General features: G+C 36.8%; 3 protein-coding genes and 1 non-coding gene across 12 annotated transcripts in view; 2 read left to right on the plus strand and 2 right to left on the minus strand.

Moving 5' to 3' along the window:
• Window positions 1-111: 111 nt before the first annotated feature.
• LOC129804346 (retinol dehydrogenase 13-like) lies at window positions 112-4,582 on the minus strand. 5 transcript variants are annotated; one of them, XM_055851573.1, is made up of 5 exons: window positions 4,348-4,582; window positions 4,196-4,275; window positions 3,531-4,131; window positions 381-606; window positions 112-306 (listed from the first exon to the last, which is right to left on the minus strand). In XM_055851573.1, exons 1-5 carry the CDS (start codon window positions 4,428-4,430, stop codon window positions 148-150), a joined length of 1,149 nt encoding a protein of 382 aa, XP_055707548.1. In that variant the 5' UTR covers window positions 4,431-4,582; the 3' UTR covers window positions 112-147. The 5 variants fall into 5 exon arrangements, with proteins under 5 accessions (XP_055707548.1, XP_055707549.1, XP_055707550.1 ...); XM_055851574.1 differs by having other exon boundaries at window positions 112-322; XM_055851575.1 differs by having other exon boundaries at window positions 217-301.
• Window positions 4,560-10,940, plus strand: LOC129804317 (putative inactive tyrosine-protein kinase Wsck). Its single transcript, XM_055851504.1, has 6 exons — window positions 4,560-4,952; window positions 5,017-5,897; window positions 5,963-6,141; window positions 9,485-9,704; window positions 9,765-10,048; window positions 10,314-10,940. The coding sequence occupies exons 1-6, from the start codon at window positions 4,783-4,785 to the stop codon at window positions 10,800-10,802; spliced, it is 2,223 nt and encodes a 740-aa protein (XP_055707479.1). The 5' UTR covers window positions 4,560-4,782; the 3' UTR covers window positions 10,803-10,940.
• Window positions 10,087-10,160, minus strand: Trnat-agu (transfer RNA threonine (anticodon AGU)). Its single transcript has one exon. It is a non-coding gene; the product is annotated as a tRNA-Thr (tRNA).
• A 140-nt stretch (window positions 10,941-11,080) lies between the features above and the next one.
• The window catches only part of LOC129804313 (hillarin), a 67,179-nt gene continuing 61,674 nt past the window's right edge, over window positions 11,081-16,585 (plus strand). Inside the window, exon 1 of one of the 5 annotated variants that reach the window (XM_055851484.1) lies at window positions 11,081-11,473. The gene's annotated coding sequence lies outside the window, so the exon portion shown is untranslated. Of the gene's footprint in view, window positions 11,474-16,019; window positions 16,088-16,585 lie in introns of those variants that run through there. The other 4 variants (XM_055851485.1, XM_055851491.1, XM_055851492.1 and 1 more) reach the window with 4 other exon arrangements.

Below are 16,585 nucleotides of genomic sequence, written 5' to 3' on the forward strand. Positions count from 1 at the left end.
TATTCTTAAATTCTGATGAATTATTGATTAAAAATCACCTCAAGGCAATTGCCAAGAAACTATTCAATTATAAAAAAATTAGAGCAAAAATATCAGAAAAAAACAAAAATGTAAAATTTTTACTTTATTGGCGCGCTTTTTGAAAAATCACCCAACGACTTTCTCTGGATTTTCTCGAGGATTTTCTTGAATTCCCTGAACAGAATCTTCTAGTCCCATCTCCTTGAAACCCTTCTCGAAGACATCTTCCCCCTTCTCATTGATCACCTTGATATCCAGCGTCTCAAAATCAATATAGAAGCTGTACTGCAAAAGAAATACGCTTATTTTGAGGCTTATTTTCAACAATCCTGCAATATTTTACTCTTTTTTTTCTATACATTGGGCGGTTTATGATCCAATCCTGTCCATTTTTCACTCACTGACCACAGCCACTTGGCTACATTGTCATTCTTCGCCGCCTCAGCGACTTCCTTTGGGGCACAGTCGCTGAAATACTGCCCAGAAACTCCTTCCAATTCAGGCTCGAGGGCACAGTAGAGGGTTGTCTGGGCACCGGATTTTGGGGACTTGAAGAAAGGCCACATAAGAGGCTTAACTATCAACCTGTAAAATGTAAATTACAAAAAAAAATAAATTTGCAAAACTAAGAAAAAGCCAGTGATAAGCCTAAATCAGCTTATAGAGGCGCGATTCCTTCATTGCAAATTTGGATTGTGGCAAACCCGAACGATATTAATGCAAATGTTTAATAATTCTTAAAGTGTATGAAATATATTATCGTTATTAATGAGGAAAATTGCATGAGAAATGCATAAAAGTGTCTGAAAATTTTTAAAGTTAATTTCCTCGGAAACTATGAAAGATAGAGGCCTCAAACTTTACATCCATTTAGTGCCACTTTTAGGCTTTATATATGCAAAATTTCACTTGAAAATGAAAAAAAGAATTGGATGAGAAATGCATAAAATTGTATGAAAATCTTTAAAGTCATTATCTGCAAAACTATGAAAGATAGAGGTCTCAACTTTACATCTGTTTAGAACCTCTGTCAGCGACCCGTGAGAATCCGCGAAGTTATTCATTACCCACGAAAAATACGCGAAAAAATATACGCCCCACGAAAATCTGTGAAAAATTCGCTCCCCGCGAAAATCCGTGAAAAATTCGCGACCCGCGAAAATCTACGAAAAAATACGCGCCCCGCGAAAATCTGCGAAAAAATACGCGAACCGCGAAAATCCGCGAAAAAATCACGACATGCGAAAATCCGCGAAAACATTCGAGCCCTGCGAAAATCAGCGAAAAACTGCACGCTCCACGAAAAGCCGCGAAAATAATTCGCTCCCCGCGAAAATCCGCGAAAAAATTCACGCCCCGCGAAAATCTACGAAAAAATACGAGCCCCGCGAAAATCCGCGAAAAAATTCACGCCCCGCGAAAATCTACGAAAAATACGAGCCCCACGAAAATCCGTGAAAAAATTCGCTTCCCGCAAAAATCCGCGAAAAAATACACGCCCCGCGAAAAAATACGCGCCCCACGAAAAAATACGCGCTTCATGAAAAGCCGCGAAAATAATTCGCTCCCCGCGAAAATCCGCGAAAAAAATCACGCCCCGCGAAAATCTACGAAAAAATACGAGCCCCGCGAAAATCTACGAAAAATACGAGCCTCACGAAAATCCGCGAAAAAATTCGCTTCCCGCAAAAATCCGCGAAAAAATACACGCCCCACGAAAAAATACGCGCCCCACGAAAAGCCGCGAAAAAATATACGATCCGCGAAAATTCGCGAAAAAATATACGCCCCACGTAAGTCCGCGAAAAAAATTCGCTCCCCGCGAAAATCCGTGAAAAATTCGTGCCCCGCGAAAATCCGCGAAAAAATACACGCCCTGCGCAAAAACCGCGGGAAAATACGCGCCCCGCGAAAATCTGCGAGAAAATTCGCGTCTCGCGAATATCCGTGACAAAAAACGCGGATCATCGCAAATTGTATATGTCACCTTACAAATCTTCGAATATAGACTCATTATGTAGAGAGAGAGAGAGAGAAAGTGAAACTTCTCCCACTTTTTTTCCCGCCTGACGCTATTAGCAAATTTTCTTAAAATTGAAATCATTAACCCTTTAACGACGAGACACTTTTTACGGACCGAAAATCAACAATAAAAATTTAACCGATACATAAAATCAATGCAACGTCTTACATCTGACTTTAGAAAATCCATCAGATTCTAATTCAATGCATTTTTTACCTCTACGAACGATAGGGGCAAAAATAGCCCAAGAATTTAAGTAATTTTTCTGACAATATCAATGAATAATAATTTTTAGTCTAATGAAAAATATGTCCGAGTATTGTAGTTTCTTTTTCCAAAACGGTTTTGTTTAAAAAAAAATTGGAAAAATAAAAAATAATTTTTCAATATGAGAATTTAAAAATTTGTCATTTTTAAGCTTAAATATTTACTATATATCAAATAGCCAGGGGCCCATCAAGCTTAATAAAAAGTGAAGATATTTTTTACTTTTCCTTGTAAAAATTTTGCAGATATTGCACCGCAACTTAAACAAATTTGCTCGTAGTTCTTGTATTATTTTGGCGAACATTATGAAATATGTCTTTTTAGATAGCGTTTAATGTACTATTTCGAAATATATCACACTGATAAGTCAATTCTCTTTAGGAAAAAACTTGCCAATAGTCTTCACTGCCTCTATGCAGAAATGTAAGGAAAAATGAAATGTCGAGAGGCCCCTGAAATAGCAGAATCCTTGCAAAAAATATCCTAGATTCCATCTACCTTCTACTTTGCAATTACGTACAATCATAACAAAAAAATAATTTCAGTAGTCAGGAAAAATTATTTCCTTTATGAGACACCGGTGTCCCAATCGTCCTTAAAGGGTTAAAGTGAAATATCCCGAGAACTGTTCAACGAATGTCTTAATTTTTTTTTAAATTAGTCTAAATTTTCTGGGCTACAACATAAACATTAAATATTCAAAATCGCATGTTTAGATTTTGAGATAAACTACAAAACGTGATTTTTAACCGGTTTAGAACCGGTTTTTCAAAAAACTAATACAGTAGACTCTCATTCAATCGCCTCTTTTTCAATCGGGCGACAAATTTTGTTAACAATTTTCACGTTTAATTATGAAGCTAATTCGCTCAAATTCGCTGTAGTTCTTCCTATTTTATCGTGATTCTTTATAATTGAGCGCCTTTTGTGGAATTTACAAAGGCTTTGACGCCCAAATCTATCGATAAATCGGATGACATTTTGCCCCCTATTCCCGATTGAGAGAGAGTCTACTGTAGCACAGAAATTACACGGACGGCCGGACGGACGGCCGGGTCCGAAATTGTCGACTTATGATTTTCGGCATCAGGGATGTTCAAAACATATACCCTGTGAATTTCAGCTCGATCGGAGTACTTTGAGAAAATCCGCGGATTACAATAGGTGTGATTAGAAGGAATCACGCCTAACTTAAATCTTTAAAGAAAATTAAATTTACCCTGAAAAAAAGCTCGTAAAGAGGCTCATGTGCCTCATGAGTTCTGTATCAACTACTCCAGGATGCAAAGCATTCACGGTAACTCCAGTTCCTTGAAGCTTCTTGGCCAATTCCCGCGTAAAGAGAACATTAGCCAATTTGCTCTGATTGTAGGCCTTCCCTCGCTCGTAATTCTTCTCACTATTGAGGTCTGTGATGTTGATCTCTCCACGAACATGTGCCAAGCTCGATACTACCACTATTCGACTGGGAGCTGATGCCTTAAGGGTGTCCAGTAGAAGATTTGTCAGCAGGAAATGTCCTATGTGATTGACTCCGAATTGCATCTCTATGCCTTCTTTTGTCACAGTTCTAGGGCACCTCATGACACCGGCATTGTTTATGAGGATGTCTAGTCTATCTCTTTCATGCTGGAAGTTGACTACAAACTTCCGGATTGAGTCAAATGAGGACAAATCGCATTCTCTGCAGTACACGTATTTATTCTTTGACTCTAGAACAATTTCCGTTCGAGCTTGTTCACACTTCTCCATGTCTCTACATGCCATGTAGACGTGTGCTTTCCTCTTGGCCAATTCTAGAGCAGTCTCCTTGCCAATTCCTATAGGAGAAATCCTTGAGATCAGACCTGGGAAACCTATTGAAAATCCAATAAGAATCTATACCTGTATTTGCTCCTGTGATAACCACGACTTTCCCTTCTGCCATTACGGGATTTTTGAATCTTCCTCCCTGCATATAATCCCTGGAATGTATAGAAAGAGATTAGATGGTAAAAGTTGGTCAACAAAAGGATTATCCTGAATTAAATCCTCACTTTAGCATCAGTGTCAGTCCAACTATTGTACCAACTGCACTAACAGCAACAACCTTCGTGTTCTGAAGAAAAGCAAAAGCCATGATTTCTAATACCCAAATCCTTTCCCAACACTTGCTGTTTATCAATAATCTCCTGGGAGAAAAGTAGGAAATCTCTCGTGGCAGGAAAAAAACCGGCTGGGAGCAACCACCTGTCCTGCAGCAAACTTCACACTGCTCAGTTGTCAAACAAAGCTGTTACTTTTTCCAAAACAAAAACATTCCGTCCAACTTTTCTCTCGAATTTTTTGCATTTTCCCCTAGATTTTCCGCCCAATTCATTGTAAATCAGCTTCATTAAACATGTCTTGTGCCTGTGCGTTTCAATGGTGAGATAAAATAGTGCAAAAAGTCTGTTTTTTCGTGTGTTGACTACGCCCCTTGTGATTCATAAATGCAAAATCTGTTTATTGCTTTTCTGGCCTTGGGCACCTTCCTGACCGGTGCCCTGGCCAATGACGGGAGTGTTGGGTGTTTTAAGAAGAATTTTCGCAATTTTCCCACCAATTTGCACGTCGGCACCGTGACAGAATGTGCCGAAAAGTGCCAGGAAGTCTTCTACAAGTGAGTTCCAGAAAGGCTTCCTGGGTTCGCACCTCTTCTAACCAGATTAGGGGCTCTGTTTCAGGTATGCTGCTATTCAGAGTACATCTTGTGGTTGCACCAATACCTATCCAACGGAAAAACTCGACCCGGCCAAATGCAACATTCGCTGTAGCAAGAATTCTGCCCAGTTCTGCGGTGGAGATGATGTTGAGAGTTACTATGAGACTAATCTCCAAGTTCCTGGGCCCCCAAAGCATCTTGAGGTGAATCTGAGTACAGTCAAAAACACCTCATTGACAGTCCAGTGGAATGCACCAGAATCAAGGAATTTCCTTGTAATTTATGCAATTACGGCCAAAGTCCTGCATACTTATGCTACCAGGATGCTCGGTCCCATCGAATGGAGAGCTGACAGTGGAGATACCCAACAGGAACTTGTTGATCTCCATCCAGCGACCAGATACAACATCAGTGTGACGAGTCTTTCAGCCACAAAAGAAGGAGGAAGTGCATGGGTACAAGTTGAAACTGCCGTTGGGATTCCCAGTCAGGCTCCACCTGAGCCCAAGATTCTGGCCAGGGATGAGAGAACCATTACAGTGGAGATTAATCCAGTGCAAAATGAAAATGGTCCAGTTACATTCTACCGAGTTGTCGTGGTTTTCGTCAATTACGGCCTCATCCAGAACTTCGATCTGACCCTACTGAAGGACTACCGTGGCTCCCGGGAAGATGGTACACAGTACTACGTTGCTGCAGAATTGGATCTGAAGAACATGAGCCGGTTGTTTAGGGTGGGAGATGGACAGAATTACAGGGGCTACTACAATGCTCCATTGCCGGAAAATAGCCATGTTCACATCAAGATTGGCGTCGTCAGCACCCTGAGTGGCGTCACAACCTATCGCTACAGCGATGATTCGCACGATCAGCACGACAATCTCACTTTTGACGCAGCTGGAGGTGAAATTTTTGCATTTTCCTGCTCTTGAAGCAACTTCCATTCACTGAATTCTTCTGACTCACAGATTCTGACGAAGACAACAGCACAATGATCGCTGTTCTGACTGTGGCATGCGTCATTCTGGGCCTTCTGCTGGTGGGAAGTGTCGTCATGTACTTCTACCTGAGGAAGAGAGTAACATCGACTCGCAGAAGATTCACGGATGTCCACGAATTGACGCTCCAAGGACCCATTGTGGAGATTGTAAGTTGAATGAACTTCATTATTTTCCAGCTTTTGCAGGTCACAAGTTTTTTTCTTGGTTGGTGCAAAATTAATGTCATTTTTTTAATCGTTAATTTGTTGTCCCAACAAATTCTCTTCATCACAAAAATAGGACTAAAAGTTTTTATAAAGTTCAATTAAATATAAATAAATTATTAAAAGGACCCGTAATACCCAAAATTAAAAAAAAAGAATAGGGAGAGTTGGGACTACTTTGAGACCTTAGCTTAACGTAATGTTATTTAGCTCTACAAAATAAAACAGGAACTAAATAAAATAATTTTTAGGCCCAGCTTTCTTTAGAAATATTCGAAAAAAGAGCGTTTTCAATGTAATCCCTATCACTCCTTATTGCATTAAAAAGAATGAAATTATAAATAGACTGACCTAAATCAAAGATTTATAATCCTATTTTTATTAATTGTTTTATTATAGAAGAGATTTATTAAAAATTCATTGCTTTGTTTGTTAAAAATATTTGGTCAATATTTACTTACTTATTTCTCCGATGTTATGTCCCTTTATCGAAAGTCGGTCTTGCTACTTCGTCAACGCCAAGTGGCGCACTCCTGCATCGTGAATCGTGGATTTCCACGATATTGATGGTCTTCCTAAACCCCTTTTAACCCCTCCAATTTCCATGATGTGCCGGATCATTATGATCTTCCTTACGACGCATGATATGGCCATACCATCTCCGTAATGTAATAAAAACCATTGTGGGTATAAGTCGACGTTAATTGCAATCAACAATAGGGAAAACCGGAAGTCGTCGGAAAGAAATAATCACTCAGGGAAACACATCAACTATCATCAGAGCTTTCGGGTCGGTCTCCAAGCCTTCATCAGTGGTCAAGTCTTGCAATCTTTCTCTGAGACTCGTTCAGGGTTTTGGTCAGGATTACGCCAGGGCATAAAAGGGAATGGGGGCACTCTTATTACACTGTATTCCCTTTTATGACCTGGTGTAATCCTGACCAAAACCCTGAACGAGTCTCAGAGAAAGATTGCAAGACTTGACCACTGATGAAGGCTTGGAGACCGAGCCGAAAGCTCTGATGATAGTTGATGTGTTTCCCTGAGTTATTATCTCTTCCCGACGACTTCCGGTTTTCCCTATTGTTGGTAATAAAAACCAAGACTTTCTCTGATGCGATAATTCTTGAACTTGTCCTTCAGAATAAATCCCAGGGACAATCTTAACATTCCCATTTCTGCTCCATGTAGGCGGTTGTTACGAATATTTTGGGATCTCTGACATTCAGCATTGTAGAGTAAAGCCGGTCACACCAAAGTTTTGTAAACTAAGCCCTTGAGAGATTTCAGCATTTTCCTGTCACGCAGAACTCCACTGACTGACCTCCATTTAATGCAGCCGACATTTATTCTGTGTTGAAAATCAGGATCCACATTCCCGTTTGCGATGGTCAATAAAAGAAAAGAAAAAAATTTAAATTACAAAAATGTCCAGGAACAGTGAAATATTCTTAACAGAGAAAAGCATCTTATGAAGCATCTTGGTATTTTAGCTTTAATTTGAAGGGACCCTGAGAAAAAAGAGGGTAACGATTAACGTTTTTTTTTCAGAACTTAAACACTTTTTAGGTGTAAAAATATATCAACATTTTTTAATGTTGATTTTACACCTTATTAAGGGTAAAATTAACATGAGGAAGGGTACCTTTAACCCCTAATACACCTAAAAAGGGTAATATTTACACCGATTTCGGATCAATACTCCAGGGTAAAATTAACATTTCCGGAATGTTATTTTAACTTTTTCGGATTTTTCTCAGTGGATTCAATATCATTTTTTTATTGTTTATTGAACAATCTGGAGTTCTTACGTTTTTGTTTCTCAAAATCAATTTAAATTTTAAAATATTTTTTTTTATATGAAGAAGTGGGACACCTCTTAAATCGGGCATTGTTCTCTTATTTTTTTTTAAATGGAACTGAACCTTATACGGATTTCAGACCTAAGGCGCCGGCTTAACTCTTCTAATTCTTTATCAGGCATGACTTTTTTAAAAGAAATTGTTATTTACGATTGAATATTAAAGGCAAATGATCTATTAGATTTTGAAAAATCTATAAAATTACTTTTTATTTAGATTTTTAAGACTTTCGGGAACTGAAATAAACCGCCCGCCAGTCTGAAACCCGTATTTTATACCGATATTATCATGACGTAATTTAGCTTCACAGTTGTTTTGTGGATCTAAATTGCATATGTGAGGTCCAGTTCCATTTAAAAATAGTAGAAAAAAGCCTCAATTCGAAGGTGCCCCCACTTCCCCTTATAGATTGAAGTTATTTTTTTAATATGATAATTCTCAAAAAAAATCGTCAAAATGCCATTTCTCTGAAATTTTGAATTTTCTCTCTGCTTTCGAAATCAAAATATGTTTTTTTGTATTTTATTTAAGCCTTTAACGACGAGACAGTTTTCGCTGACCAAAAATCAGCAATAAAAATGAAACCGATAAACAAAACTTGTCAAACGTCTTACATCTAACCTTCGAAAAGCCAACAGAATCCGATTTGGTATATTTTTTGACTCTATGAACGATAGAGACAAAAATAGCTAAAAATTTTAAGTAATTTTTCTGACGACACCAATAACGGATAATTTTCATTCTAATGAAAAATATTATGATTGAGTATTGTAGTTTCTTTTTCCAAAAAGGTTTTGCTTAAAAAAAACTGTAGGGGAAAGTGCCCATACTTTGCCCGGTCCCACGCTTTACAATGACTAAATTTTCCCTATATTTCTGAATAAATGCGGCTCCGCGATATATTTTAAACACAAGACACTTTTCCCTCGTTTTTAAAATATGGATGAGATTAGTCATATTTATTGAAAAACATAGGAAAAAATTAGTCATTGTAAAGCTAGGGACCGTGTAAAGCATGGGCACTTTCCCCTAAGTATAAAAAATAATTAAAATCAATTTTCAATATGAGAATTTAAAAATTCGTCATTTTTTAGCTTAATAATTTACTATACAGCAAATAGCTGGAGACTTACAAAATATATCCTAGATTCCTTCAACCTTCTACTTTACAAATAACGAATAAACATAAGAAAAAAATAAGTTTAGGTGGTCAGGAAAAATTATTTGCTTCATGAGACACCGGTGTTCCAATCGTCCTTAAAGTCCAAATATATAGTCCAAAATAAATAAATAGTCCAAAAATATTTTGCCATTAAGCAAGAAGAGCGAGAAATATTGATTGACAAGAAATCGCTGAAAGCTTTAATAAAAATGCGCAAGAAATTATGGACCGACCCCATACATTTCCTATTTTTTTATCACAGGAGAACAATGGCTTCATCGGCGATGAACTGGACAAAGGAAATTTTCAAGAGCAACTGAAACTGTTGCTGGATAAAGTATCTTCGTCGCAGAAGATTCCGAGAAATGTTCTTTCGATGGAAATTGACAATATCCTGGCCACAGGACGCTTTGGAGATGTCATCCAGGGAAGGGTGAATTCCGTTGGGGACATCCATCAGTGCCACATTCACGTGGTTTCCGGTGGGATTATTTTTTTTCATTTTTAAAGGTTTTTGTTTGAAATCTTCATTTGATTTCCAGATGACATGGAGCAACATGATCAGAGTCTCTTCCTCAAGGAATTCGACCAAGTCCTGAGGGTGACTCCTCATCGATCCCTCCTGACCTTCCTGGGTGTTTGTCAGACCAATGACTGGATGTACATGATCTTCGAGGGTTGCAGCATGAATCTCAAGAAACGTTTGGTAGACTCTCGTCTTCCGCCCAATTTTGATCCTCGCCGGATGACATCTCTGTCTGAGGAGTTCATCCTGCGTATCCTCTGTGACATTTGTGATGCCATGGAATACCTATCGGCCAATAAGGTAGGTGCTGGGGGGTGGAAAAAAAAAAGTGTCATCTGAGGCTCCGGCGAGATTCGAACTCGCGATCTCCTGTTTACTAGACAGGCGCTTTAACCAACTAAGCCACGGCGCCACTGTCTGTAGATTCGTTTCACTTCACTTTCACAAATTATCCCCACCCTTGATATTTCTCCTTCACTCTGAGATTTGCTTTAATTTTTAAATCACAGCTATTGTATGTTGTATTAGATAGAAGATTAGAAAAGGATTTCTTTGTACCTTGCAGATTGTCCATAGACAACTTTGTGCTCATAATATCAGCCTAACGGTTGAGGATGAAGCCAAATTGTCGATTTTTGGACCGACTCTCTTCACAGAGGACAACAAAATTATTGATTTGACACGCTTCCAGCCACCAGAAGTGCTCAAGTTCCAAAATTACTCAAGTGCCAGCGATGTATGGTCATTTGGGTGCCTCATGTGGGAATGTTGTACAGTTGGTGGGACACTATTTCCGAGTGTGCCGGCTGTTGATCTTCTGGGAAGGTTGAAAAATGGGGTTCGTCCTGAACAAACACCCTTCCTCTTTGACGATCTCTATCAACTCATGCTGAATTGTTGGCAACTCGATTCACGGGAACGTGTTACCTTTACCGAGATTGCCAATTCCCTCCATCAGATGCTGACAACATCGCCCAGGCACGTACTGAATCTGGACAGGAGAGACAGAGTAACATTGCCCTACTACTTACCGCTGCTAGAAATCAAAAATTAGCACTGAATACATTCCAACCGTCCCCGAAGGATCTTCTTCTCTCATGAATCTCAAAGGAGAAATTCCACGGTATTTTTGTGCATTTTTTTTTACTTAAAAAGTTAGACTTTTAAAATAAAGACGAAAAAGTTCAAAGCATTTTCATCGTTTTGCCTAATCTCTGGCGACTTTCCTCTAAATTCCTCATCTTCCCTGATACTCTTCTTGGTTTACAAAAAATTTATTGTTCGCAATAACAGAGAATTCCTGAGACAATTAAACAGTATTTACTCAAGTGCTGAAAAAGAGTAAATAAATGCTAAACACTGTCATCGATACCAAGGCGATAATTCATGGAATTTTCAAGAGTCCATTCGTGGGGAAAATTAGATGGTCAGAGGATAAAGTGATACCTTTCATGATTTGGATAAATTCAATGAAAGTAAGTTGTTTTAATGGTTCATCAAGTGGCGGGATAGACATGAAAAGTCAGTCAATTCATTGTAAAATTTCGCTTTCAATTTATGGTTGTTTTAAAACGCTAATTTTCACAAAAAAAAGTAAGCAGACAAATTAATAAAATGTAACAGTTGAGTGAAATGAAAGTGATAAATAAATTCGCAAAAGCAATAATATTCGTGGCAGAGGATTTTTCAATGGCTAAGCAATTGAGGCATTTAGCAGCCTGAAAGGTATTTAACTATACAGAAAGAATTCCAACAAATAGATTTATAGCTCTCATTATGCAGATAAATTTGATTGAAAATTATTTTAATTACTATAATTGAGCAATAAAAAAAAATAATTTACTCAGCAAAAAAATTAATTTGATCACCAATAAATTTAGAACTGTAAAAAACATTAGTTATCGTATAAATTTTCTTGGATAGAGCAAGAGATCTTTTCATTTTTTAACGATGCAAATAATTATAACTCAAAACCATAAAAAAAGGCTTTTCACGAAAAAGATCTCGTTAAATCCCATATCTCCACTGAGAAAAAAAAGAGGGTGCTATTAACATTTTTCCTCGTAACTTTAACACTTTTTAGGTGTAAAAATATATCAACATTTTTTAATGTTAATTTTACACCTTTTTAAGGGTAAAATTAACATGAAAAAGGGTAACTTTAACCGTTTAACCCATAATACACCTAAAAAGCGTAATATTTACACTGATTTCGGATCAATAATGCAGGGTAAAATAAAGATTTACGGAATGTTATTTTAACTTTTTCGGATTTCTATCTCAGTGTCCTAGCATCGATAGTTTGTAAAGCCACCGATATGAGCGCTTTATTATTAAAAAGAAAATTTTCCAATTTTCTAAGTTAATTAGCCCAGACCCTATGGTATGAATCTCGCTGAAATTTTAGTATGTTCTAGCTCAATTTTATACCTATCAAACAAAAACAAACTTGAGTTCATCAGACACCCCTAAACTGAGCTGTAAAGGGGTCAAAATAAAAAAAAAATTGAGCGACCTTTCAGATGGAAGTTCAAATATTTACCATTGATGGCGCTGCGATAGCGTATAAATTTAAACTCATTTTTCTCTTGTCAAAACACTATAGTTGCAAGTTGACTGAGTTTTACTAGACACTAATTACTGACATTACACTAAAATTTTGTTATTTTTGAAATACTCGAAATGAATTTCAGTTTATGACTATAAATGAAAGTGATTCTATTTTTTTGTCCTGGCAGAACATCACTATTGACGTATTCTGAGTAAAAATACAGACCTTTTGCGGTCAGTACTGTACTTTCTCGACATAAGGCAATTACTTTAACATTTCTATATTAAAATTTTTTAAACATATTAGAAAAAAGTTCACAAAAGTTAAAAAAAAACTCAAGTTTTCAGGAGTGATTCTATAATTTTGGCCGCCACTGCATATATTGTGAAACATAAAAAAAAATCATTACGAAGCTTCCAATGATATCAAGCATGAGCATGAGCACTTTCCCCTACTGCTGCCTCAGTTTTCTCTATAGGGGAAAGTACTCTCCTTTCGAACGTTCATGCCTTCGAATAATGTGAATTTTCTTTTAGTTTTCCTAAGAGACTTACACATTTCTATCAAATATTAGTTGGCTTATCATCAATTGTTGATAATTCCGTAATAATTTAGTGAAAATATCTTACGAAAAACGAAAGAAATTCACATTATTCGAAGGCATGAACGTTCGAAGGAAGAGCACTTTCCCCTACATATTAGGTGAGATTCTTAACAATCTCACCTACTATAATTCTAACAAAATCTCATGTCCTCCGATCGACCCCAAACTTTGCCAGAATGTGTTTCGTCATTTCCTGATCCCGAATATATGGGGGGCTAAGTTACATTCCCGTCCGTCCGTCCGGCCGGCTGCTCGTTGGAGCTTAATAGCTCCTAAACTAAAAGAGATATCGACTTGACCCGAGCTATAAGGGGTCAAAGCTCGAATATTGACCGGTCTCTATCTCCGGTGCTAATTAATATTTTGAGCTAAATTTTGGGTTTTTGGTTTCGTCTCGATGAGAACTTTCAGGTGGAAGTTCAAAAAGTCACCACAGGTGGCGCTGCGATAGCATCAAAGTTCATCAAAATTCAAACTCGTTTTTCTCAAAAACTTCATTGTGCAAGTTAATCAAATCTTAGAGTGTTGTAGTCTAGTCTGGGACGTTCCCAAAAAGTGTTGTAAGTGCGCTGTGGTTATAGTAGAATCAGAGATATGAGGGGTCAAAGTTCACGAAATTGAAAAAATCATATCACCGGTTCTATTTGACCGCTTTTGATGAGTGAGGGCTTAAACGAAAGATCTCACCAAAAGCTACAACTTTCTAGAACATTTGAACTTCGTGAGACCAGCACCAGGGGCGCCACAGTCGAAAAAACAATTTCAATATCACATAACCTCAATTATCTCGACTGTCGCTGAACCGATTTTGATGATTACTTTGACATAATTGTAGAAGACATTTGTATCTAATATTCGTCCATACATTATTTTCCGCTCAGACTACGCCGTCTGTCCGATTTTGCCTTTTAAGTGTGAAAAAATGGACATTTCCCCTAGGATGATTAACTAACGGATGGAGCATTTTAATTCACAAATGGTATATTTTTCTTAAATTCTTTATAATTTTTAAGTCTTAGATCCCACAATAATAAATATAACACGAAATGGTAGGCACATGTACAGAGAATATATTTTTATTGAATTTAAAATGTTACTAGTGTTACAAATAGAAAATTTGTCAGAAAAATTCAAAAAATTGCGAATTTTACGTCTTAGGTTTTAGGAACTGTTATCATCGTGCAATCATTATAAATTTTGAGCCAGTAACATAACATTAGATACTCTTTCATTTGGTAAAAGTTTTAAAATGATTGCATTTGGTTTTATACTAAAACTAAAAAATCACTTAAGAAAAAATATACCATACTTTTGTACGGAAATGTATGAGAATGCTCCGCCCTGCTTTTCCCATAATAACGCTTTGAAACCACTCAGATGCCAATTTGACTACTTCTACTCAACCAAGACACTTAAAATAGGGTTTTAAATGGAAAGTGTCACAAAATACAACAATTCTTTGATATAGTTGAAGTTCATCAAATGAACACTTGGGGCGCTCTGATCGAAAAACGAGTTCGGAAACAAACAACCTCGATTATCTCGGCTTCTGATTAATCGATGAGATCATGTTCTACGGCAAAATTATAGAGAACATTCTGGTCAACATTCCACCCATATATCACTTTTCTGTCACTCCACCCAAATCTTTGATATTTTGGTTTAAATACAAAATTTGTATAATTTCACGAATTTTATTTAATTTAACTGAATGGCGTCCCCCAACTTCAGCTCTAAATCGAATTTGCGTACATTTCGAGTTAGCTCACATTAAGAATCTCACCTACATAAGCCGGTTAGGATTATCTGTCCCTTTTTTTCCGTTGTCACGTTTTATTCTAGCAGCTTCATCTTAAATCCATAAAACTAGTATTTTCTTTTAGGATATGAATGTGGCTCGTGCTTAACAGTAGGATTTTTTTTCGATTTTTAGCACAACTTTTTTCAAAAAAGTGATATTTTTTAACCACTTTGTAACCTGTTTTATACTATAAAATCCGTCAAAATAAGTATTTTTAAAAACCCTCACGTAAAGCACGAGCCAACTATATGTAGAAGAAGTGTGCAAAGTTTTAGAAAGATCGGTTCAGGCGTTTTCGAAATATATTGACAACCGATTTTGAAAATGGTGTTTTGAGAAAAACGCGTTTAAAGTTTTACAACAATATGTGAGCGCGGGTAGAATGCATAACTAAAACTGATCTACCTCCGAGAGTTTTACTCCGATTGACTTGAGATTTTCAGAAAATGTTCTTTACTTACTATTTAATAAGCAAATTAAAAAAAAAATTCGATTTTTAGAAGCCTTCAAACCCGCTTACCGCCTTAAAAAACTAACTCTGAAGAAATGTGATTGATCTATACTTAGGGGTTATGTGGGTCAAACAGACTGAAAAACAGCAGATTTTTTTATTTTTCAGAAATATCGCTCAAAATTATTGCATTATGGGTCCCAACGGTTCTAACTGTAGATCTAAATCGTATTCACTTGAATTCTAAGTTGATTTACGTTCAGAATTTTACCTACGATAAAGCTTATCTAGGCTTCTCAGAAGTTTATCATTTAATGAACCAACTGTTTGACTAAAAAATGTCTAAAATCTGTAAATGAAAAATCGTATGACACGTTATCTAGAACTTACAAAAAATATTATCGACTTATCAAAGAGTTTTCGGAAAACCCCTAGTTGTTATCTCTAACTGTTTGGTCTCTATATCGGTTGACGGCCACACGCGAACATACTCGCAGACATTTTGTCCAATTTCTATATTCAAAAATTAAAAATTTTGAAAACTTTATATTGCAAAATTACCAATATAGCGAAACCTAGAATTAAGAATGTAGGAATAGAGCTAGAACGTAAACTATTCTCCCAACTCAATATGAATGAATTTAGTGAATGAAAACATGAGTTTGGCTGTATTTTTTTCACAAGCACCAACACCTGCAAATCCTTCCACCTCACCAGAATTTCAATGTGAACAGTTGTTTGAGTTAGAATTCGAGGGAGTGGATATTTTGATTGTATATTTCCGCGAATGTAGTTGAAAACACGTCGCTTTTTTGTGTACCCCTGGAACAATATTCTTCTCGTGATCAAGAGGGAATTCAGTGAGGTACGGACTAAGGCCAAATAGTGTATGGTATTTGTGTCGCTGAAAAAGCAAAAATTCTGTCACACAGGTGTGCAATTTGTTTCACCTCCGTGATTCTCGCAGTTTGTATTGAAACACGAGTGCTATTGAGTGTACTGATCACAAGAATTAATTCCATTTGTCCGAATATATCTTTGAGACTATATCTTTTTGGTTCATTTTACCTTCAATTGTAGCCCAAAGTTCATGTTCGACAATAATACTTTTAAAAAGAGATTTTAATTTATAACCGTGTGCACACCTCTTTAACTTTTAAATCACGTGAAATTGCTCCTCTTTTTCCTCCAATTTCATCTTCTTTTCCTCACTCCTATTCTTCTCTTTTCACACTCACAATTTATTAGACATTTGCCGTTGATAAATGTTCTCATTCTTGTAACTTTTTCTCTCTCCTCCAATTCTTTTCACTCTCTCAGAATTTTATTCCATTTGAAAGAAAAAAAAGAAAAAAAAGACAGAGAAAAAACTTTGACTGAGTGATTTTTATGTTAGAAATTGTTGAAAAATGCCAGAGTATGATTGAAGG

The sequence above is a fragment of the Phlebotomus papatasi genome, chromosome 2 (assembly GCF_024763615.1).
Source record: "Phlebotomus papatasi isolate M1 chromosome 2, Ppap_2.1, whole genome shotgun sequence".
NCBI classification, from domain to species: domain Eukaryota; kingdom Metazoa; phylum Arthropoda; class Insecta; order Diptera; family Psychodidae; genus Phlebotomus; species Phlebotomus papatasi.

Excerpts from the sequence above, each read along its gene's own strand:
- LOC129804346 (XM_055851573.1), bottom strand. The coding sequence starts at position 4,430 with ATGGCTTTTGCTTTTCTTCAGAACACGAAGGTTGTTGCTGTTAGTGCA. Across the intron at positions 4,132-4,195 it reads TATCACAGGAGCAAATACAG|GAATTGGCAAGGAGACTGCT; the intron begins GTATAGATTCTT and ends TTTCTCCTATAG. Across the intron at positions 607-3,530 it reads TTTACGAGCTTTTTTTCAGG|GTTGATAGTTAAGCCTCTTA; the intron begins GTAAATTTAATT and ends TACATTTTACAG.
- LOC129804317 (XM_055851504.1), top strand. The coding sequence starts at position 4,783 with ATGCAAAATCTGTTTATTGCTTTTCTGGCCTTGGGCACCTTCCTGACC. Across the intron at positions 4,953-5,016 it reads TGCCAGGAAGTCTTCTACAA|GTATGCTGCTATTCAGAGTA; the intron begins GTGAGTTCCAGA and ends GCTCTGTTTCAG. Across the intron at positions 5,898-5,962 it reads CACTTTTGACGCAGCTGGAG|ATTCTGACGAAGACAACAGC; the intron begins GTGAAATTTTTG and ends TCTGACTCACAG.